At 47.6% G+C, this 24,305-nt stretch overlaps 1 protein-coding gene across 8 annotated transcripts in view; it reads left to right on the top strand.

The window, feature by feature from the left end:
- The window catches only part of Ndst1 (N-deacetylase and N-sulfotransferase 1), an 83,386-nt gene extending 72,219 nt beyond the window's left edge, over positions 1–11,167 (top strand). For all 8 annotated transcript variants that reach the window (XM_027949260.3, XM_071612231.1, XM_071612232.1 and 5 more), the window contains 4 exons: positions 2,017–2,187; positions 3,083–3,192; positions 5,218–5,320; positions 6,168–11,167. In XM_027949260.3, the coding sequence (XP_027805061.1) occupies positions 2,017–2,187; positions 3,083–3,192; positions 5,218–5,320; positions 6,168–6,287 (504 nt within the window). In that variant the 3' untranslated portion in view covers positions 6,288–11,167. The remainder of the gene's footprint in view (positions 1–2,016; positions 2,188–3,082; positions 3,193–5,217; positions 5,321–6,167) is intronic.
- The last annotated feature ends 13,138 nt before the right edge of the window (positions 11,168–24,305 follow it).

The raw sequence follows: 24,305 nt of genomic DNA, 5'->3' as shown, positions 1-24,305 counted from the left end.
GATGCTGAAGGGCGGCACCAGTTACTGGTCTACCCCTGAGCTTCAGAGGGTCCTGCTTGTGACTCTGACATGGACATGGCTTAGAGGCTGATTAGACCTTGATGCAGTCTAGATTTGCAAACAGTGGTCGGGCCACACTGACTGCATCTTCTCTGCTGGACACTAGTGGGGCGGGAGTGGGAACTCAGAGGACAAGACACAGGACCTGCCTTTTTCAGAGGGAAAGTCCTGGGGATTGAACCCAGGGCTTCTTCATGCCCAGCAAGTGCTCTGCCACTGAGCCACAAGCCCAGCCTTTAAAAATTTTTATTTTGAGGCAGGGTCTGGCTCAATTTATGTTGCTAAGGCTGGCCTTGATCTTGTGATCCTCCTGCTTTAGCCTCCCAAGTAGCTGGAATTGTAGGTGTGTGCCAGTGTACCTAGCTCAGGACCTGCCATTCCTAGTGGGTGTCTGATCAGGGACAGCAGTTACCTGGATTGCAGGACATCTCGAGAGGGATGAGTCTTAGTCTCTACTGGAGACATGTTAAATGGCAGAGCTTTCTTTCATTTCTATGACCTGATTGAATTCCTTAAGTGCAGTCTTCTGGGCTTATAGAAATGCTTATAGACTGTCCCCTGGGCTCCGGGGACAGGCCTGTCCCTCCTCTGCTTGCCAGTCTTTCTGGAATTATGCCATGCTGCCAAGTGCTTTGATTCAGAAGTACCTTTGGTGACCAAGGCCAGGATCCTGACCACCCTCATCAGGCCAGCAGACCAGATTTATTTGTGGTGTCAGGGGACCCCTGGGCCTTAGCGTGTGGTTATGGGGGAGGTGTCCATTATTCCAGCCAGGAAGCTGTCTTTCCAATCTGGCCACTTTGGGTGGCTCTCTGCCACCCTTTGGTCCTCTTCACTTGGTTGCTTCTGTACTGCTTCATTGAGCTGTGCTGTGTCTTTGCAGTGCTCAGGCGCCATGTTCTCCCTGTTCCGAGTCCCTCAGACCTCTTGCCTCTCTGCCCCTTCCTGAGCCCTCTCTGCTTCTTGTCCCCAGGACTTTGGTTCGTGCCCTAATTCTGCCTTTCCTGTGGTCTGACTCTTTAGGGGAAAGTCCCACCAACACGGTAGGCCACATCCCCATCCTGCTGCGCCTGTGCTCCCACCTCCTGGCAAGGAGGAAGGCGCTGGCTGGCCACTTTCATGGGGGACATTAGGGTGTCAGAGGTGAAGCTAGTCCCATGCTAGTGACAGTGCTTAACTTCTGCCACCTCACTGGAGCTTCACAGTAGTTTCTAGAAAGCAGAGGAAGGCTTCGTTTGTGTGTGTGTATGTGTGTGTGTGTGTGTGTGTATGTGTGTGTGTGTTCCCTTCACACAGAAGAGCAAACTAACACTCAGCAAGGTTCATGTGATGGCATTTTGAACCCAGCTGTTGTCAATCTAAGACCTGGTTTTCTCTGTCCATGATGAAGGCAGGTAATGGAGACTAATTTATACCAGGAGGATCTAAAAAGGAGCCAGGGGAGGGCAGGCTGGTGTCTGGGAAGTCTGGTGAGCAGGAGGCTGCTCTGCACTATCACTGCGGCTCCTGCCCTGGGCTGCCTGTGGTGCTCGTCAGGCCCAGGGCTGGTGAGCGTCGCCTGGTGGGCAGGTCCCCATGCTCTGGACTCAGAGTTCTGCAGATGCTGATGGCCCACTGGGGTTATTTGAGGTGGCTCAGATCTGGCATTTTCTTTTTCAGTTTTACTCAGTTCTTCTGGTCTCCTTGAAACAGAGTGCTCAGTTTGGCGCAGGGCTCAGGGACCACATGGGAATGACCAACGCTGGAAACTTGATCTTGTTCAAAGATGGCAAAACTAGGACTCTGGGGCCAGTACTTCCCAGGGGCCAGCCAATGAGGAGAGGCAGACTCAGGACTTGGGCACAGGCCTCTTGCTTCCAGCTAGAATCTTCCAGCACCATGACCCATCTGCTGTCCCACAAAGGCCTCTTCTTTGGTTCTTCCTGTGACATGCTCACCTCCCCCCTTTGCCTGCAGCACCAGCGAGCCCATGACGACCCAGTGGCCCTGAAGTACACCTTCCACGAGGTGATCACAGCTGGCCCTGCTGCGTCCGCAAAGCTGCGTGCCCTCCAGAGCCGCTGCCTGGTCCCTGGCTGGTATGCCACCCACATTGAGCGCTGGCTTAGTGCCTTTCACGCCAACCAGGTAATTCCCTGCCCCTGCCCTTTGGGAGGGTGAGTTCTGCCATGGTGGCAGCTGGGACCAGGAGGCTAGGGTGTGCTGGGGGAAGCAAGAGCCTGGCTGGAGAGGGGCACAGGTCAGATTCCATGAGGCCTTTCAGAGAACCCCCCTGAAGTCTGGAGCTGGAGATGGGGGTGTGGGCTGGAAGCTTGTTGAGAGGTGGAAGAGGGAGGTTACAGGGATACAAAGAGTAGGCCGGGTTGTTCTGTGTGGCACTGGGGATTGAACCCACGGGTGCTTTACCTCTGAACTACATCCCCAACCACCCCTCCCCTGCCTTTTTTTCTTGGTACTGGGGATTGAACCCAGAGGCACTAACCACTGAGCCACATCCTCAACCCTTTTTATGTTTTGAGACAGGGTCTCTCTAAGCTGCTTGGGGCCTTGCTAATTGCTGAGGCTGACTTTGAACTCACGATCATCCTGCCTCAGCCTCCTGAGTCTGAAATCACAGGCATGTGCCACCATGCCTGGCATCTCCAATCCTTTTTATTTTTTATTTTGAGACAGGGTCTTATTAAGTTGTCAAGACTGGACTTGAACTTGCAGTCCACCTACCTTGACCTCCCTAGTAGCAGGCGTGCACCACTGCATCTGGCGTAAGCAAGGTTTTTTTGATCATTTAAGTTCTAGGAAAGATTGATATGGGCCAAGGGAAATTGGCAGAGAGCAAGAAGTTAGACCACAAAGGACTGAGTCTTGGGGACACCTGCCATTCAGAGCTGGAGGCAGAGGCAGATTAGAAAGCACAGACCCCAACCCACAGCCAGGCCACTCCTGCTGCCGAGGCCTCTGATCCTGTTTTGCCCTTTAGGTGAAAGCAAGTCCAGATCACCTTTCTTCCTTTCGTTCTTTCTAGATTCTGGTCTTGGATGGCAAACTGCTAAGAACAGAACCTGCCAAAGTGATGGACACAGTGCAGAAATTCCTTGGGGTGACCAATACCATTGACTACCATAAAACCTTGGCGTGAGTACTGTATTGACCATTCAACAGGGTGATTTCCCTGTTTTTTGGCACCTGGGCCAAAAAAGACAAAGGCTTGAATAATAATGGGGCGACACAACTTAATAGAGTTGGCAAGTTTGAGAAAGTATGCAGCACTGCCCTGATGGCTATTCAGCAAGAAAGCTAATATCAATATGTTATTTTAATAAAAAATCATATTAATAAAAGTACTAGCTTAAGGAAAAGGGAGGTGATGAATCTGTTCTGCTCCAGTCAGCCCACCCTGGAGTATCCTCTTCAGTTCAGTTCTGTCTGGGCTGAACATTTTCAGAGTGTTAATCCCAATTTCCACAAGAGTTTCCTAACATTAGATTTTGACTTATAATATGATTTCAGGAAAAGGAAGCTAGAACTATTGTTGTCGGTGGCCAGTAACCCCACTCGCCCAGAACCTGGTGCAAGTGCACCAGGAATGCCTTCTCACCGTGAGGAAGGGCCACCCTGTGCTGCCAGGTGGGGGGTTGGGGGAGAGGCTGCCTCCAGTGCGGTGTCATAGAGAAAGGACACACTTGGCTGGAGGAGGGGCCCCAAGAGAAGGTGGAATAAAGCCCCCTGCCTGGCGCTTTCTTGGGAAATCTTACAGCAAGAATATTTCCTCCTAGCCAGGCTGGGTGGAGCACACCTGTAATCCCAGTGGCTTGAGAGGCTGAGACTGGAGGATCGCGAGTTCAAAGCCAGCCTCATCAACGGCCAGGTGCTAAGCAGCTCAGTGTCTCTAAATAAAATACAAAATAGGGCTGTGGATGCGGCTCAGTGGTCGAGTGCCCCTGAGTTCAATCCCTGGTACCAAAAAAAGGAATATTCCCTCCCTTCCTCACTGGGCTGGAGGTTGAAAGTGGAGAAGGGAAGGGAAGTCAGATCTTCATGTCAGAACCGAAAGCAGCGGCAGCCCCAGGGGTGGGCCCTGGTGTCGAAGAGGCCTGCTCAGGACCGCAGACCCATCCTTAGCTCTGACCCTGGATGAGTCCCTTAGCCTGGGGCTTGGCTTCCCTCACCTGTAAGATGGGGTTAAGGAGTATGACTCCTCCCTCCTGAGGGTCCCTGAATTCGATGAGAGCATGAGTGTGGCACTCTTGGCTCAGAGCTAGATGGTGCTGACTGCTAGTGTTATTGTCATTGTCATCGTCATCTTATGCCTGCCCCGTCATCGTGCGGAATTCTTTACCTCTCTTCCCTGCCACATGTGTGTTCTGCTTGCCTGATGCCCTCAGGCTCAAGACCCTCTGATGGCTCCTGAGCTTCAGCGCACATTGGGTCCCTGAAGGCACCATAATGTCACACACGGGAGTTAGTCCTGTACTGTCATTTCTGAAAGTTACTCCAAAATTTGAAACTCTCCAGTGCCAATGCCTTAGCATTTCTTAATTAAGATGCAAGTTATTTAAAAGCAAAAATCTTAGACTAAACCTTTTCCCTACCCTTTTTTCACTTGAAGTTGGGACAGGTAAGAAGACTTCTTTTTTTTTAAGAGAGAGAGAATCTTTTTTGTAGATGGACTCTACACAATGCCTTTATTTATTTATTTTTTTATGTGGTGCTGAGTATTGAACCCGGGTCCTGCCCGTGCTAGGCGAGTGTTCTACTACTGAGCCACAATCCCAGCCCCAAAGAAGACTTCTTGACTTAAAAAAATAATAATAATAATGCTCAGAAAACTCTTCCCTGATCATGCAGGATGGGAATGGGTCCACGTTATGGATTGCTGGAGGAACTGGGGCTGCTCAGCCCCACCAAAAGAAGACTCAGAACACGGGACCGCCCTCTGATGGGGAGAAGTGAGGATGTGTTTAGTGTAGCGCAAGGGCAAAACTTGAGCCAAGTGATGGCATATATCAGCTCCACAGTGGGTTTGGGTGCAAGCATGTGTACAGGGGGGTGGACTTCCTTAGCTCCTGGGTGCTGCTCTTCCTAGATCTGTGCACAAAGCCTTGGAGTGGGGAAGGGATAGCTGGGCCAATTCCATCCAATCTTTCCTCACCTCTACAGGTTTGATCCAAAGAAAGGATTTTGGTGCCAGCTGCTTGAAGGAGGAAAAACCAAGTGTCTGGGCAAAAGCAAAGGCCGGAAGTATCCAGAGATGGATTTGGACGTAAGTGGCAGAAACCCCACCTGTGGAAGCTGGACAGGTGGGGAGCTGTCCCCATAAAGGACAGAGCCTCTATCTTCCTCTGACACATCGCCAGTTCATTTTATTTTTTATTTTGAGATAGGGTTTTTCTAAGTTGCTGGGTGTCTCTCTAAGTTGCTGAGGCTGGCCTTTAACTTGTGATCCTCCTGCTGGTATTATAGGCATGCAGGACCGTGCCTAGCCCTTGGGCAGTATTCTTAAGGGGGAAGAAGACAGTCTCGGCCATGGTGGATCAGAACTGATCTATTAAAACAAGTTTTCAGTACCCTACCCTTCTGCTAAGGGCTGTGCTGTGAGGTTTTAAGAATAACAGACAGGTCGTCACCTTCAAGGACGCCTAGTCCAGGGGGAGATGAGTCACATATAGGGCTAGAATAATGGCAGGGAGAGCTTCCTGCAGGAAGAGGTGCATCCTGTGCTATGGGCATTCAGGATGGGGTGCACTAGAAGCTGGGGTTGGGAGGGGAAGAAGGCTTCCAGAGGATGGGCAAGATCTCTGGAGTTGGAGTCCATGCCACAAGATTTGGAGCCATGGAATGGAAGGATAGCCATTCTCATAGGAGAGGACTGCATAAGATGTGGGTGCAGACTGCATCTCATGGTATTTCCTTAGCCTCTGGCTTGAAGAGTTCTCTCTCCTCCCTGTCATGAGAATTCTGACCTTGTGGGCGAGAGTTTGCTGCTCCTGTGCCAGGGCTTTCTGGGGAGCCTGCTATCTGTAAGAGGATGGTGTAGGCCAGTATCAGCAAGGCGGGGCCCACGCCCACCTCAGCTCATTGCCCCATCCGAGCTTTCCTTCCTGTTGCAGTCCCGAGCCTTCCTGAAGGACTACTACCGGGACCACAATGTCGAGCTTTCCAAGCTGCTGTACAAGATGGGCCAGACACTGCCCACCTGGCTGCGGGAGGACCTCCAGAACACCAGGTAGCTGCAGCTACCACAGCCAGACTGAACGTTGGCGGGATGTCCTGCCGTGCGCTGAGCCAGACTGACCTGCAGAGAGGGGAGTGGGCCAGGCAGCATTCTATGAGCAATACTCTGCTGAGGCCCACGTGGGGCCAGGAGAAGCCAGGCGGGCCCACAAGCACCTCCGAGCATCCACTGCTGGGTCTGTGACCTACAGGACCACCCTCCACCAGAGGTCCATTCTGTGCACAGCCTGTGCTGGGAGGCTGCTTCCTGTTGGTGGAAGGCCACTTCCTGGTAGAGGGAGTCTGTGAGACTCTTTTCTGGCCCTCACTGTGCTCTACTGACCACCCCCTCTTCCTGCCTCCACCACCCCTGCTGCAGCAGGGCGTCTCCTCAGTATTAGCTGCCATATCTTCCCTGTTCTCCAGACAGGAAGGGAGAAGAGCCCAGCTGGGCCTTTCGCCAACCCAGGGGGAGAGACTGAACATGGCTCTGAGTGTTTTGAGGCAGGCCTTTCACAGGGGTCAGCTGGGTACCCAGGGGCAGTCTCTAGGCTGCATGTAAGGGCAGCCACCTTGGAAGAATGCTGATCCGCCACATTTGGGTCAGTACCTTCACATCTCACCTTCCCTTTTTGGGGAAGGAATCTCTGGTTCCTCCAGTATCCACCCAGTCCTCAAGGCCTCCTGCAGGGCCTGGGGCACTGCCATGCCATGTGGGCCCAGAGACTCCGGCTCAACCCCGCCCCCTGGCTGCACCCTGGGTAATGACAAGCGTGGTTTCCTGTGGTAAAAGACGGAGGCTGTTGAGGAGTCTGCAGTATACACGTTCCCCTGTACATACCTTGTCCCCACACCACCGCCTCGGCCCCAGCAGACATGGCAGAGCTTGCAAGACTGCCGCCCGCTGCTTTGCCCCAGACACCTGTGGCCGAGGGTTCTCAGAGACCCCTTAACCTCTCAAATACTAAGAAGCTAAAGTATTTTAATATTTGGGTTTTGTTTTCTTGGTGCCAGAGTTTATACCCTGGGTGCTGGGGTCGCACTGTGTTTTATATATATATATATATATATATATAATGTGTATATATATATATTATATTTTTTTTGGTTGGGTTTGTTTTTAATTCAGTCGTACACAATGGTGGTAAGCCCCAGCCTCAAAGGATGTCATATCTTAGTGCTAGAGAATAAGATGGAAGTTAGGGAGGGTGTGTCTTCACGTGTCTGGGGACTCAAGGAGACCGTATGGAGGTGCCCTTGGAGAGGTCTCTGTTCCCTCTCTCAAGTGCCACAGCTGTCCTAGGCCTGCCCTAGGGGGACAGTGGTGGTGACATGGACAGGGAAGACTAACTCTAGGATATCTGGCTTCATGAAGCCTAGGAGTCTGAGGGTGGGGTTGTGGCCAAAGGAAACAGCCGGGGCTAGGGTGGGAGACCTGGGGCCCCAAACTGGCCTGTCCCTCTCCCCTTACATGGTGCTAGGTTGGGAGCTGCCCTGGGAGCAGGGGTGCCCACTGGGACTCACAGAGTGTCTCCAGGCCCCCTGCAGACCTGGGATTTCTGGGCTGCTTTCTGCTTGGGTTCTGCTCCTGCCCCCCTTCTTTTAACAATGTGAAGTGACTGAGGCACCCAGGGAGGTGCCTCTCCCTGGCCCCTCAACTGCCAATTCAGCTTCCACCTGACACCCGGGAAGTTCTTTCTGGAGAGCCTGGTCTTATTCAGAAGATTCTGGCATCTTGAGGTTGGAAGGGTCCTTCAGCAGGTATAAAGTGGGTCCAGGAAGCAGATAGCCTGCTTGGCTGATGTCACAGGGCTAGTTGGAAGCAGGGCCAAGAATTGAACTCAGGGACCCAAATCTGAGTCCAGTGCTCTTCTTCCAGTGCCACACTGCCTCTGAGCCCACCCTTGGGACGCTACTCTGTGCCAGGTTCCTTTCCCTCCCTCAGTCACAACCGTGGTCATTCCAGGATATGGGGACAAACCACTCCTTCCCAGCCAGGTGCCTTTGAGCCTTCTCATCCCCAGATCTGCATTCACTTCCCTGCCTTGTTCTCTCTATCTCGGGAGGTCTTTCCCCATCCTGTGGCCCCATCAGTCTTTGTTCTGAGTTGATTCCCTCTTCTCGAATTTTCCACGGGGTAGAGAAGGAAGTGGGACATTGGGCAGACCTGCTATGTGGTGGTTTTAGTGTGGACAGAACAGAGTTTCCACCGTGTTTCTCATTGGGGCCCATGAGCTGGAGAATCCTGGCCCCTGTCGGCCCCGCAGGGCTGAGGAGCACAGTGCCTGGGGACAGGGTGGCTTGTCTACTCTTGTACTGCTGTGTTCCCAGGGACAAGCTGGAACTAGACCCTCAGTGGGGCAGTGGCTTCCACCAATGCCAGCCTTGATCATCACTCCCCAACTGTCTATGGGTAATTGGGCCCGTGATCTGGGAGGCTCACACACCCTTTGGGCTGGAGGCCTGCTCTCAGCTGAAGCTCAGCAAGCTGGGCTGGCCTGGCCTGGCCTGGAATGGCCCTGGTGGGGTGGGAGGCTCTACTGCTCTCTGCTTCTGGCCTCAGGTAGGAGCAGGCAGATTGAAACCCATGAGAGCAGAGAAGATATTCTGGAGTTTGGCTTAGATCTTTCTGGAAGCCTGGAACTGGACCTGCCCCTGTTCTAAATTTCTGTGTTAGTGACTGCCACGTCCCTTCCCACTAACAAGCCTTTCTCAAGGACCTGCCAGGCCAGACGCAGCCGGGACTTGTAGCTATTGGGTAAGGACAGGGAAATGAGTTGTCCTAGGGGCTTTCAGCTAATAGGCGTTGATCCCCCTTATGAGAAGACAGAACCAGGGTGAGCAAATGCAGCATCACCAGTCTTCATTGTCCACTGTAAGCATTTGGCAAAACATAAAAATAAAGAGAGAGAGAAAAATAGCTTAAATTATGCTGGTAACTGTCATCCAGTTTGCAGTCCCTCTGCCAGCCTTTGCCCTAGGGTGGGTGCAGGTGGAGTGTCGTTCAGGGTTCGAGAGAATTTTCTGTTTGGAGCATCTTACTGCATTTAAAGTTCAGAGGAGTCCGACCTTTAAAGATGGACCTTTTCTGAGCCCCTGCCTACAAGCAGCCAGTGCTCTGGGTCATGCTTACGAGGTGGCCATCAGCTCCCAGCAAAGGAAAACTGTTGGCCTGACCCACTGAGGCTGAGGTCCCAACATGGAGCCATCCCACAGGTGTTAGTGGGAAGAGCAAGGTCAAAAATATTTTACCAGACATTGGTCATGAATGCCCATTGCCGAGCATTGAGAGCTGAAATGATTAACATTTTGCCACATTGGCTTTTTTTCTCTCTCTCTACATATGTGTGTTTTTCTGACCTAGTTTGAAAGTAAGTTGCAAGCATCGTGAGACTTTGCCCCCAGATGCTTCTGCCCGTATCACCCAAGTCAGAGCCTTCTCCTACACACTGGCCAATACCACAGCCAAGAAATGGACATTTCCTGACAGTCTGCTGTCCCCAGTTGTCCCCCAAATAACGGACCTGGTTTTGCACTTGCATCCAATCAAGGTGCATATGATGCATTTTGTCACTGTGTTTTTCAAATCTCTCGGAATGCTGAAAAGTCTTCCTTCTGCCCATCTGGTTTTTTAAGTGACATCCTTTTGGGGGCCAGCAGGCCTGCTGTCAGGTCGCACTGTCACACTGTCAGAATCCGTCTGATGTTTCCCCATCTCCTGTACTCTCAAGGGTGGTTTTGCCTTCTTTTGTGCTGACTTGGCAGTGCCCTCCTGCCTAAGACGCACCTCCACCATCACCTGTAGCAAGTGCCAAACCAGCAGAGGGGCCATGGGAGCCACAGGAGCGCCAGGGAGGGGTGCCCATGGACACAAGCAGCACATGCTGGCCTGGGAAGAGAGAACGGAGGGCATGCAGAAGTGATTGCACCATGGATGCCAGCCAGGCATGTGGCCTGTTGGGATGAGACGTCTCTGGCTTGGAAGAGCCTGGCTGCTCCTTTGACTCTGGGATGCACCTCAGGGTCCCAGACATAGCATCCATCTCTCTGTTCTGTGGTCCCAGGGTTTTCACTTCTTGGAGGCCCATGGTCTTAGGCATTGGAGCAGAGCTAGGCCTCTGGCCCGTACCAGGAATGTCCTTAGGGGAAATTCCTCCCTAAGTTGTGGTATGAGGACTGACCACTGGGCTGGAGCAGAGCTGTGAGATATTATCCTAACTGCATCCATTGGATGCCTGCATGACAGTCTTCCTCCCAGGGTCTCAGTTTCCCCACCTCTAGAATGAGCCCATGGGGGCTACAGCAGGGGTTTTGAAACACAGGTGCAGGAAGCAGCTCTGCTTGAGTTGAAGTGTGGATGGGGTCCAGGCCCACCCCCAGGCCCTCTGGGCAATGTGGGGTTTGCCCTCCTGGTCTGGAGGCTCTCCTGCTTAGAGGACTGGTGAGTTTCCAGCTCCCCTGAGGGACGGGTGTGGGCTTGGTGTATAGTCAGTGCCAAGGACCTGGGGAAGACCTCAGCTGTGCTCTCTCCTAAGACACTCATCTTCCTGCACTTACTCCTCTCTCTGCCCTGGAGGAGGGTGAGGGCCGGGGCATCTTGGGCTGGCCTGGCTTCTCTCATCCACAAGAGGGCTCCTTTTGTAATGTGTGCATGAAATTCATGTTGTTCCCTGGGGACAGGAGAGGGCTGACTGGAGTGGGTGGGGGGCACATTAGGGAGCAGGCAGAGGTTTTCTTCCCTTGTGGGGGTGGGGAGAGGGTAGGCCAGGGAATGCTACCTGGCTCACCTGACGAGGGCTCTCGAACCAGCCGTTTTGGGTTGTGTTAAAAGTGGGAACCTTCCTCCATTAATGTACAATCTCGAACTAACTGCTAATAAAGTGGGGTTCTGTTTGTACACATTGTTCCTGTCTGTCTTTCTGAAATCTTTCTAAGTTAGGGAGGTTTGCATGGATAGCCCAAATATTTGCCCAACACACACACACAGACACATAGGGGCCTGGCCAAAGCAGATAGTTTCCACTGGATTAGAAATTGAAGTCTTTTCAAATATAGCAGAGGCCTATCCCAGGGCAGCCACGTGGGGCATCTCAGATGACCAAGAGCCTGCAGACACCTTGGATTGTCAGAGAGTTCCGAGGAGTTGACACTCAGCTAAGAGGAGATTCAGAGGCTACACCATTTCTACTACTAATGTGTATCATGACTGGGGACAATTCACTTTTACTTTTTTTTTTTTTTTTTTTTGGTACCAGGGATTGAACTCGGAGGGGCACTTGACCACTGAGCCACCTCCCCAGCCCTATTTTTTATTTAGAGACAGGGTCTCACTGAGCTGCTAAGCACCTCACCATTGCTGAGGCTGGCTTTGAACTCGCGATCCTCCTGCCTCAGCCTCCTGAGTCGCTGGGATTACAGGCGTGCACCACAGCGCTCGGCCTTACTTTTACTATTGATCCTCAGTTTCTCTTGTCTGTTGGGGATGTGGAGGGAGTTTGTTTACCCAGAGAATGTGCCTGAGCTGCAGATTCCCAGACCTCACTTGCAGTGATTCAGCTCCTGCAGATGTGGGGTGAGCCTTTTGAACAAGCTCTCTAGCACAGAGAAGGCTCCACTTTGGGAAATCCTGGCTGGCTGAAAGTTCCTCCAGGTTTTAATTAATGCAGAGAGCCCCACTGTCCAGGAAAACTTTAGGTAGAATAAGTGACTTTCTAGACTTCCTCACCTCATAAAGGGCCAGATTTGAGACTTGCTAGGGAAGGGACAGAGCCCAGCCAAGCCGGCTGTCTTCAGGGCAGAAATCTGAACCACCTCCTAGAGTCCCCTTGGGAAGCTTTAAAAATGCATATTCCTGGGCTGCCCCCAAATCCGCTCATTCAGAACCTATTTGGGACCCAGCAATGTGTATTTAACGATCTCTCTGATACCAAGTGTGAGTCCATGCACAACTCTGCAGGGGTAGAGGAGGGGTGTGCTAGGGATGTAGCTGCAGTCCTGGATCCTAGGACCCAAGAGAGAAGACTAAAAACACACCAAGATGCCAATCCTGATGGCACAGGGCAGCACCTGCAGACGCCTCTCTTGAGTTTGCCAGTGGGAGCCTAGTACGGGTCATGTGGTGTCACCAACACCATTGGAACTAGAGGCTGCACTGCCAGAAGCAGATCCAGATGACATGGTGCCGAAGGGACACCCGAGCCAGCTATGGGTCAGACCCAATCAGAGGTTTCTGGATTTGAAAACAGCTGAAAAAAAAAAATTGTTCAAAGACTGAATAGAAAACCAGATAAAGACCAGGGTACTCTTGCTGGGGTAGGGGTGAGGGTCTCACTAGCTCAGCTCCTTCTCTTCTTCCCTGCTATCTTGGAACCCTAAGATTCCTTGAAACACATGATGGGAATCTAGCCCAGGTGCTCACAGAAGTCCTGCTCACAGGAATCTTAAAATTCTAATAGGTTCCAGGAATAAAAGTTCATCGGGCCCTCCTCGTCCCCTTGGGTGAGGAGTTGATGGAGGGACTCTGCTACCTCAAAAGTGGTCCAGGCTTCTAGAGGTAGGAAATTCCCTCAGAGAAGCCCACGATCATGTGTTTTTGCTGAAAGGTGTCATAACAGCAAAATGATGACAACAACCTAAATGTCCATCAATAGGGGATCAGCTAAATGACCTCGTGTATATCTACATGTTGGAAAATGATGATGCAATAAAAAATAATTCATTTCTAAATCCTGCCAAAGAAATTTCTATAATATGGAATTATACAGTGTTACCGTTTGTGGGGTATAAATATAAATATCCTCATTGTTATGGTTTGAATGTGAGGTGTCCCCCAAAAGCTTCTGTGTGAGACAATGCAAGGAGATTCAGAGGTGAAATTATTGGGTTATGAGAGTCTTAACCCAATCAGTGAACTAATCCCCTGATGGGATTAACTGAGTGGTAATTGAGAGCAGTTAGGGTGTGGCTGGAGGAGGTAGGCATTAGGGGTGTGCCTTTGGGATATATATTTTAATCTGGCAAGTGGAGATACTTTCTGCTTCCTTGGCATGTCCTGAGCCTCTTTCCTTTACACACTTTTCCGCCATGATGTTCTGCCTCACCTTGAGTCCCAAGGAATGGAGCTGTCTAGACTTAGACCTCTGAAACCGTGAGCCCCCAAATAAACTTTTCCCCTTTTAATTGTTCTTGTCAGGTCTTTTTAGTGACACAGTGAAAAAGCTGACTAAAACACATAGCAAACTAAAAAATATGGTTACTTCTGGAGAATCCGGAGACCTGGAAGATGGAATTTTCAAAGAAGATATTAGTCTTGGTGAACACTTAAAAAAAAAAAAAAAAACAAGGGTAATGTAATCACATACCATTTGTGGTATAAAAAGTATTAATAGGGGCCTGGGGTTGTAGCTCAGTGGCAGAACACTTGCCTAGCAGGTGTAAGGCACTGGGTTTGATTCTTAGCATCACATATAAATAAATAAAGGTCCATTGACAACTAAAAACTGTTTTTCTTAAAAAAAATAAATAAATAAAAAGGAATGGATGACGCAGAAAGGGACACTCCAGATAACCAGACTGGTCAGGATGGCGTCATCAAGGCCAGTGCTTTGTCCTGAGCAGGCACAGGTGGTGATGAATTTGTCATCCGGCAATATTTATCCTGAGCTGGGGAGCCTGGCCTTTGAGGCAAGTCTCAGCTCCTCTTTAGTTTCTCCAATCTCACCGACAGGGTGGTGAGATTAATACCAGTATTGGGACAAACTGACATCATGTGCCCCGTGCTGTGACCCCCGAGGACCCAGAAAAACAGGGATCCTGAATGGAGCTGAGAGGAAATGGCAGATATGACCTTATAAAGGGACATTTTGCCAAATAACTGACCCGGATGTTAACGATGTCAAGGTCATGAAAGATACAGAAAGGTTGAGAAATGGCTTGGCATTAAAGGATAGCAGAGATAGCTGGTAATCAAAGGCCACAGAGACCCTGGTGGGGTCTTGGACCAGGAAGCAATGAGCTATGAAAGACACCAGAGGGATGACCAGCAACGGGAATATGGACTGTGGGGACTAGAGAACGGTATTCTCTAGATGTTAAAATTTCTCTCTTTGACTATTATGCTGTTCTGTAGGGGTATATCATTGTTTTTAAGACGCAAACATTGATCTAGGGCTAACAGAAGAAATGGAACTAAATTTTGCCTTTCCCTGGAGGGTTAGATTGGCACTTACCCAGTGCAGTCTAGAATGTGTCCACCAGAGGGCACTCTCACCCCAGTCTCTCTGACTTGTCGGCCCAAGGAGACTGGGCTTGTAGTTGATGGGGAGGTAAAGCTATTCTGATAATAACATCAACACATTAAGTAAACAGGAATAAATAAAAAGTATTTCTCAGTGTGCATCATTCAGGCACTCTGCTGGCCTAGGGCTTTCTCTGGGGGAGGCATTTCCACCTTGGTACTGTGCAGAAGTCTGAGATGCAGAGAGGCCAAGGAGCTGCTAGGATCACATAGCCAGAGTCCCTGGTCCTTCACTCCCCAGCCTGACGTCCTCTTGAGTCTGAGGCTGGGTGTGAGCCCTGGCATTTTGAGCTGAGACGCCATGCCCCGAGTAGGCCAATGCCCTGAGCCCCACCCTGCCCCTCTCAGGGATGTCAGGCACTTAAAAATATATGTATCCACCAATCTAAAGCCCCCCCCCCCCCGCAATTAAAAAATAAAAAAGTTTTGCAGGACATAAGTCTCCTTCCAGCCCCTGACCTTTGTCCCCAGTTCACCTCTTCAGAGGACTACCACTACCAAGTTTTGTGGACCCTTCCAGAAATTATTTTACATATATGAGCAGCTATGTATATATTCCCTGCTGGTTTGTAACCTTCACGTCCTGGGCAAAGGTGGAGGGTTATTTGCTGCTTTGTGAGACAACAAATGGAAGCTGTCTTCTGCCTTAAGTACTTGGAGGGTGCGGGGAGCTTAGCTCTATTATGCCTTTCAGGGACAGAGGGAGAAGTTGGAGCTTGAAATACTCAGCCTTTGTCCCTTTCTGAGGTACTTACCTTTGGAAAGGATGAGACTATATATGGCATAGTTGTCAAAGTACCCACAGATGGGCCAATCTGGTCTCAAATATAGGCTCAGATTGGCTGTGTGACCTTGGATAGGTTCCTTGGGTCTCTGAGCCTTAGTCTCTCCATTTGTGAAATGGGGATGGTAGTAGCACCCAGAAGACAGGGCTGTTGTGAGGAGTCAGGAGTCAGTGCCTGGAAAGCCCACGGCAGGAGCCTGCTGCACAGTTAGTAACCTGTAAAGTCTTCTCTGGTTCTTGGTGTCACACTCAAGTAATCCCCATGACAGAGCCCCAACCTGGAACACCACTACCACCTTGTCCTGAGAGTGATGAGGATGAGAGGCTGAGAGGCCCACCAGTTATAGACATTCATCACATCTGATGGCTCCTCCTGAGACCCTTGGGATGGAAGTAGTTGGGTGATCTGGGACACTGAGAACCACCCTTCAGTATCCACATACAATCACCCACTTCACAGAAATGATCATGCGTTTAACATGCTACTGTGGAGGACTGCACACACAAGTAGGATGACCTAGATGAAATGAATGGGGACCTAGATGAAATGGATGGGTTCCTAGAGGTACAAAAGCTATCAAAACTGACTCAAAAAGAAATCGAAAATCTGAATAGACCTATAACAAGTCAGGAGATTGAATCAGTCAGTAATCAAATAACTTCCAGCAAAGAACAATCTAGCACCAGATGGCTTCACTGGTGAATTCTACCAAACATCTAAGGGAGAATTACACGAGAATTAATTCTGAAGGGGAGGGACACTTCCTAACTCATTCTACAAGGCCATTGTTACCCGGATCTTAAAGCTAGAGAACACTGATTGTAAGCAGTACCCCTTATGATTATAAATGCAAAAATCTGTTAAGAAAATACTAGAAAACCAAATTATAAACAATCATACTAAACAATCATATGTCATGATCAAGTAGATTTCATCCTAAGAATGGGTGATTCAGCATATGATAATCAATCAAGATAATAAGTGAAGTTAGCCAATCCCAAAAAACCAAATGTCAAATGTTTTCTTTGATACAAGGAGGCTAATTCATAGTGGGATAGGAAGCGGGAGATGGGAGGAATAGACGAACTCTAGATAGGACAGAGGGGTTGGAGGGGAAGGGAGGGGGCAGGGGGTAATTAATGATGGCGGAATGCGATGATCATTACTATCCAAAGTCCAGGTATGAAGACACGAATTGGTGTGAATATACTATGTATACAACCAGAGATATGAAAAATTGTGCTCTATATATGTAATAAGAATTGTAATGCATTCCGCTGTCACATATAAATAAAAAAAATTACATACAAAATATGCCACATTAATGTCAGGGGAAAATGATCATCTCAATTGAAGCAGAAAAAGCTCTTGACAAAATCCAACATTGTTTTGTGATAAAAAATATTATATATTCTTAATATCCTAGCAGTGGAAGAAAAGTTGCTCAAATGACAAAAGTCATATATGAAAAGCCCACAGCTGACACCATTCTCGATGGTAAAATGTGGAAAGCTTTTCCCTGGGGTTCAGGAACAAGACAAGGATGACTGCTTTCATCATTTCTGTGTGGGAACTTCTATCTAACATGACATGGGAAGTTCTAGCCAGAGCAATTAGCACAAAAGTGAAATCAAAGGCATCCAATATGGAAAAGAAAAAGTGAAACTCTCTAGTCACACACCACACGATCTCACGTCTAGGAAAAAACCCTAAAGAATCTGTACACACACAGAAAAATATTAGAGCTGATGAATTTAGGCAAGTTGTAGGATACAAAATCAGCATACAAAAAATCAGTTGTATTTCTATACACTGCTAATGAATAACCCCAAAAGGAAATTAAGAAAATAATTCCATTTGTACTAGTATCAAAAATAATAAAAGAGGTATCAATAAATTTAATGAAGAAGGTAAAAGTCTTATATTCTGAAAATGACTAAGCATTGCTTAAAGTATACCTGAATAAATAGAAGGGTAGCCCATATTTATTGATTAAAAAATTATATTGTTAACATAAAAATACTGGGAAAAAAGAAATACTGGGGGATGATATTAACCAAATTATACTGTTACATTAGATGCATGTATGAACATCCAACAATGAATTCCACTATTATGTATAATTGTAAAGAACTCACAGAGGCTGGGGTATGGCTCAGTGGTAGAGTGTTTGCCTAGCATGTATGAGGCATTGGGTTGGATTCTAAGCACTGTCTGTAAATAAATAAATAAAAGTCATAAATAAACAAAGTCCATCAACAACTAAAATAATATTTTAAAAAAGAACCAATAAAAAATGAAAGAAAAAATGGCTGGGTTGTGGCTCAGTAGCAGAGCACTTACCTGGCATGTGTGAGGCACTGGGTTCCTCAGTACCACATATAAGCAAATAAATAAATAAAAGTCCATCAATTATTAATAAAGTTTCTTTAAAAATGGAAAAAATGACAATACTACCCAAAGGAATATACAGATACAATGTAATCTTTATCAAAATCCCAACAGGGTTTTTTTAACCCCAAAGTAAAAATATCCACCTTAATTTTGATATGGAATTTTAAGAAACTCCCAAATAGGCAAAACAATATTAAAAAAGAACAGAGTTGGGCCTGGGTTGTGGGGCAGTGGTAAAGCGCTTGCCTAGCATGTATGAGGTTCTGGGTTCAATTTTCAGCACCACATAAAAATAAATAAAATAACTGTCCATTAATAACTAAAACATATTTTTAAAAAGCAAAAAAGAACAGAGTTGAGGAGGATTCACAATTTTTTATTTCAAAACTTACTATAAATCTACAGTAATTAAAATGGTGTGGTACTTGCATAGTATAGATACATGGACTATGGGATGGAGTTGGAACAAATCCTTACTCCCACCCTCAATTTTTTTTTTTTTTTTAAACAGAGCCTTGCTATGCTCTCCAGGCCAGTATTGAACTACTGGGCTCAAGTGATTCTCCTGCTTCCGCCTCCCCAGTAGCTGGGACTACAGGCATCTTTTGACAAGAATGCTAAGACCACTTTCTGGGGAAAGATCAGACTTTTGAACAAAATCTGAAAAAAATGGCACTGCAAAACTTGGATATCACATGCAAAAGAAGATAGGATTTTACTTTATACCATGCACAAAAAATAAGCTCAAAATGGATCAAACACCTAGATGTAAGAGTTAAACTATAAAATTACTGGAAGAAAATACAAGCGCACCTCTCCATGACCATTACCTTAGATTTGGTAATGGTTTCTGCAATATGACACCCAAAGCACTAGCAATAACAACAACAAATAGATAAATTGGGGTGGTTGGGAGGGAAAATGGGGGACCATGAACTGAAATTGATTTCTATGCATGTGAGTATGTCGGGATGAACCCAACTACTATGTATAACCATAAAGCTCTGATGAATAAAAGAAAAAGAAATTGGTTAAAACAAAATAGGTAAATTGGTCTTCATTAAAATAATAAAAAACCCTCTTGTACATCAAAGGACACTATAAAGATAGTGATAAAAATACACAGAAAAATGAGAGAAAATATTTACAAATCATGTTTAATACAGGTTGAATGTCAAAAACATATAAAGAACTACTAACAATAAAAAGATAAACAACCCAACTTAAAAATGGGCAGAAGACTTGACTCGACTTCTCCAATGGCCAATTAGCATGGGAGGCAGTGCTCAACCTTAGTCATCGGGGAAATGCTGATCAAACCTTCACACCTTCTGGGATGGCTGTGCCTTTTTTTCTTTTAAAGGCAGGGATGTGAAGAAATCAGAATGCTCCTACATTGCTGGTGGGACTGTAAAATGGCGATGCTCCTATGGAAAAGGATTGGGTGCTTTCTCAGAAAGCTAAGCATTAGATGCAATAGCTCAAAGCTGGGAACAACTCAAGTGCCCCCAAACAGATGAATGCATGCACGAAATGAGGTCGATACATACAAAGGAATGTTTTCCAGCCAGAAAAGAAATGAAGTTTTGATATATGCTACAACCTGAATTAAGCTTGAAATCATTATGCCAAGTGAAGCAAGCCAGACACTCGAGGATATTGGATGATTCCATTTACATGAAATATCTACAAGAGGCAAATTCATAGAGGAAACAGATGATCCCTAACCAGGGATGAAGGGAGGGGGAGGATGGGAGTTATTGCTTAATGGGCTCCGAGTTTCTGCTTGGGGTAATGGAGATGTTGGAAATAGGAAGTAGTGACGGAAGTAGTGACGGTTACTCAATGCTGACTGTACCTACGCCCACTGAACTGTATACTTAAGAATGGTTAAAACGACAAATTTCATATGTATCTTTCCACCATAAAAATAAATATGTAGGGTTATACAGAAATCAAGTAAGATCTGTATTTAAAAATCAATTTATAATTCACACACATAACATGATGTTTTAAAGCATCATTTGGTAGCTTTTTGGTACACCATCCCACTATCTAATTCCAGAACATTTCATAACCTCAGGAAGAGACCTCCTCTCCAGTGGCAGTCATTCCCCATTCTTCCTCCCTCCCAGCCCCTGGCCAACACTAATCTACTTCCTGTTTCTAGAGATTACTCTTTGTGGACATCTCACACTAGTGGAATCCCACAACACGTAGCCTTTGGTGTCTGGTGTCTTTCACTTAGCATCGTGCTTTCAAAGTTTCCCCATTTCATAGGGTCCGTCAAGACCTCATTTTCATGGCTGAATAACGTTCCATGGTCTGGTGTAGTTTATCAGTGCATAGCTGATAGACAGTGGGCTATTGTGAATGGTGCTGCTATGAGCATTCACATACTAGCATCTGTTTGAAATTTTTTTGGTTTGCACTCAGGAGAGGAATTGCTGGGTCCCAAGGTAATTCTATGTTTAACTTTTTGGGGAACCACCACAGTGTTTTACCTAGCAATTGAATCAATTTACTTTCCTACCAGCAATGTAGGAAAGTTCTAATTTCTCCATATCCTCACCCAAACTAGTTATTTTCCACTTTTTTGGGTATCACAACCATCCTCATGGGTGCGAAGTAGTATTTTATTATGGTGCTTATTTGCATTTTCCTAATAACTAATGATGTTTTTCATCTTTTTGTGTGTTGGTTGTTCATTTGTGTATCTCTTTGGAGAAATGTTTATTCAGGCTCTTTGCTCTTCTGTGAGTTGAGCTGTTTGTCTTTCTGTTGTAGAGATTTTTTTTTTTCCTTCCAGTAATGGGGATGGAACTCACTGCTCCTCTACCACTGACCTACATCCCAGGCTCCTTTTCTGAGATAAGATCTCACTAAATTGCCCAGGCTGGCCTTGAACTTGAGACACTCATGCATTGGCCCCCCTTAGTTCCTAGGATTATAGGCATTAACCACTGTGCCTAGCTCTATTGTAGAGTAGGATATTTGATCCATTTTGAGTCAAAGTGTGTGTGTGTGTGTGTGTGTGTGTGTGTGTGTGTGTGTGAGATGATGAGGATTAACCCAAGACCTCAAACTTGAGATAAATTTTTTTGGGGGGGTACTGGGGATTGAACTCCAGGGCACTCAACCACTGAGCCACATCCCCAGCCCTATTTTTTTGTATTTTATTTAGAGACAGGGTCTCAATGAATTACTTAGCGCCTCGCAGTTGCTGAGGCTGGCTTTGAACTCTCGATCTTCCTGCTTCAGCCTCCGGAGCTGCTGGGATTACAGGCATGTGCCACCACACTAGGCTTGAGATAATTTGGGGGTATGGTGTAAGCTAGCAGGGGCCTAGCCTTCCTTCTTTTGTACGTGAATATCCAGTATCCCAGCACCATTAAATAAGAGGACATTCTTTTGCCCCACGAATTGTCATGATGCTCTAGTAAAAAAAAAAAAAAATTGACTTTAGATATAAATATGTAAATAAACTCTCAGTTGTCTTCCATTGGTCTATTTGTCTAAGCCCACGCCAGTTTTTCTGTCTTGAGTACTGAAAAAGTACAAAAGTACTTGAGTCGTAATTATTGAAACTGGGTTGGGTGAGTCCTTTAGATTTCTTCTTCCTTTTCAAGGTGGTTCTGGCTATTTGGGGTTCCTTGCATTTCCATGTGAACCTCAGAATCAGCTTGTCAATTTAGCTGGAATTTTGATAGGGAAGGCAATAAATCTATAGATCAATTTGGGGGAGAATTGCCATCTTAACAATACTGTCTCCCACGATCCAGGAACAGGGGATGTCTTTCCAGGTATTTATATCATCTTTACTTGTTTTCAAGGAGTCTTTGTAGCTTCAAGTGTCCCCAGTCTGGCTCTGCTGTTTTTTATAATAACATAGGAAATGTTTTTGGTGAGATAAAGGGATGCGGATAGGTAGGCAACTGGAACTGAGTTGGCCTGGGGAGATGTGACCTGGGTCAAGCATGGCTTGGCCTTGGGGACCCTTCTGAAAAAGGAGATTTTGACACTGGAGACAAGAATTTGCCACTCACCCCTGCCCCGTGGGATTGTAGGCGGGGGAAACTGGGAAGTCACGTGGCCGGGCCTGGAGTGAGGGGAGAAATCCATAGGCAGGTGGGGGAGCCCCGGGTCTGGGCTTTCCACCTGGGGCTTGGCCAGCTGCCTGTGATATGGGGGTGCGCTGCTTGGCCCTGGGCCCTGTGCTATCCAGTGCCTTGCTTTTACTCAGTGCCCAGAGGGGAGAGCCCCTGGCAAACTGTGTGGCCAGAAAGGACCCCCGACATTTTTCCCCCTCTACTGAATCTCCACTTTTCCTCTTCAGCCACGTGGCATGGATCCTTCCCATCTTTCAGGGTACCTTCTCCAGGAAGCCTTCTGTGGTCCTTCTGTTTGTTTGTTTGCTGGTGTTTTTGCAGTGCTGGGGATCCAACCCTGGTTCCGGTGATGCTCTGCGGCTGGACTGCACCCCGCCCTCGGTGGCCCCTTGGTGGCCCCTCCTACTCCTGCTCTCAGGGTAAGATCTCCCTGCCTCAGCTCCTCCAGCACCCACTCTCTGGGCTATGATGCCAGGAAGACCCCAACGTCCAGCACGGAGCTCAGATGACTGACTCGGGGGGGATGTGCAGCCCTCATTAGCTGATGAGCTTCCCTGGGGTCCCATACCCTGCCAGGCACCCTGCTTCCCCAGGGTCCAAGCCTAGGGTGGCACCTGGCTGCCTGGCGAGGATCGTGCCCTGTAGTTGGGCGATCAGACACATGGCAGGGTGTGAAAATCATGGGGGACTCCTTACCCCACATCCTATCCACGGCCCTTGGGCCAGGGCTTCTCCAACACCCACCTGTTTCTGAATTCTAGGCTCAGAATTCGCCACACAATTATCAAACATTCAGATGGGCCCTGCTGCCCTTGATTCTGATTTGGGAGTTCTGGTAAGAGCCCGGAGTCTATCAAGTTTGCCAGGGGATCTCTTGTGTAGCCAAGTTTAGGAGCTGTAAATGGACTTATAAGTCTTGGTCATCTTACTCCCTTATACTTGATGACCACCCACCCAAGCAGTCCTGGAAATCCCCTTACTCGCAGTCTTCCCCTTCCCCTCCACTAAGACCTTTTTGGAGGCTCATTTCCCCTGTTACACTCATGTCTCTTAAATCTTCCTTCCTACGAGAAGTCTTCCTGGCTCACCTCACATACTCTCTGATCACAGGTACCCGGAGATGGTCATTACAAAATACAGAAAAATCATAATCAAGAGTATGAGTGGATAATACAGAATATGTATGGCTTATATACAGATGATTTTATCATACCATATATATTTTATCAGATGATATATAGTTTTATTATATTGTAGAACTATATTATAAGCATTGAGGCTCAGTGCATAGCAAATTAATCATGTTGTGGTAGAGCTGAGAAGTCCCCATCAGTCCATTTCTTCCTGACTTCCCCATTTTACAGACAGGTAAATTGAGGTCCAGGTATAAAGGTCATGGGGCTCAGGTGATTAAGAACCCTTGGCCCCCACAGCCCTGGTCCCTTGGATATGAGCTCACCCAGATTTGTTCAGGCCTCTCCAGTCCCCTCAGTTCTCTAACTCATTGTGCCTGTCCTGATCATGGCAGCTCATGTTTTAAGGAGGGGAGGCAGAGGGCGACTCTCAGTGGCCAGTTCAGTCCCCCTCTGTTCCCAGTGGGAACATGGGCCAGGGCCCATCTGCACAGCTGGAGCTGGTTACCCAGCTGTTTATGGGTCCCTGCCTCTGGTGTTTATAGTTCTGCCTTTGGATCGGCTTCAAGTCCCCTCTAATTGGAACAATACCCCAGGAGGTGGCGTGGGGTGGTGGGGGACCACTGGATGGCCCGTGCCCTGGCTTCTGCCTTGCCTGGTTCCAGCAAGGACTTCAGGCCTTTTACAAGGACACAGGAAGGACAGCAAGATGGCGCAAATTAAAAGCGGGTGAGAAAACAGACACACGTGGGTGGGGAGAGTGGAGGCCGGGAAAAGGCTAAAAGTGCAGTCGGTGGGGCCTTAGGCGCTTAGTACGGGAAGAAATGGGGGCCAAATCTTTCTTTTTTCTTTTGGGGATACTAGGATCGAACTCAGGGCACTCTACCACTGAGCTCCATCCCCAATCCCTTTTATTTTTTATTTTGAGAGAGTGTCTCCTTAAGTTGCCCAGGCTGTTCTTGAACTTGTGATCCTCCTGCTTTAGCCTCCCGAGAGCCTGGGATTACAGGCCTGCACCACAGGACTTGGCCATGTATTTTCTTTTAAGAATATACATACACTCACTCACACATACACACACACAAACACATGCACACACACACATACACACACATACACACGTATGCTGTGATTGACATATGTGCGTGTGTCTATGTGTGTGTGTGTTTATTCATTCATTCATTCATTGTGGAAAACTTAGAACACAGAGACCAAAAAGAATGTAAATGTCTATATCCCACCGTTTTAGGACTTTTGCTTTCTATCTGTTATATATAAAGTTGTTTTTGTAGAAAGGAGACTATACAGACAAATTTGT

Source organism: Marmota flaviventris, chromosome 5, assembly GCF_047511675.1.
Source record: "Marmota flaviventris isolate mMarFla1 chromosome 5, mMarFla1.hap1, whole genome shotgun sequence".
NCBI classification, from domain to species: Eukaryota; Metazoa; Chordata; class Mammalia; order Rodentia; family Sciuridae; genus Marmota; species Marmota flaviventris.
This window is presented reverse-complemented; position numbering and strand designations above follow the sequence as displayed.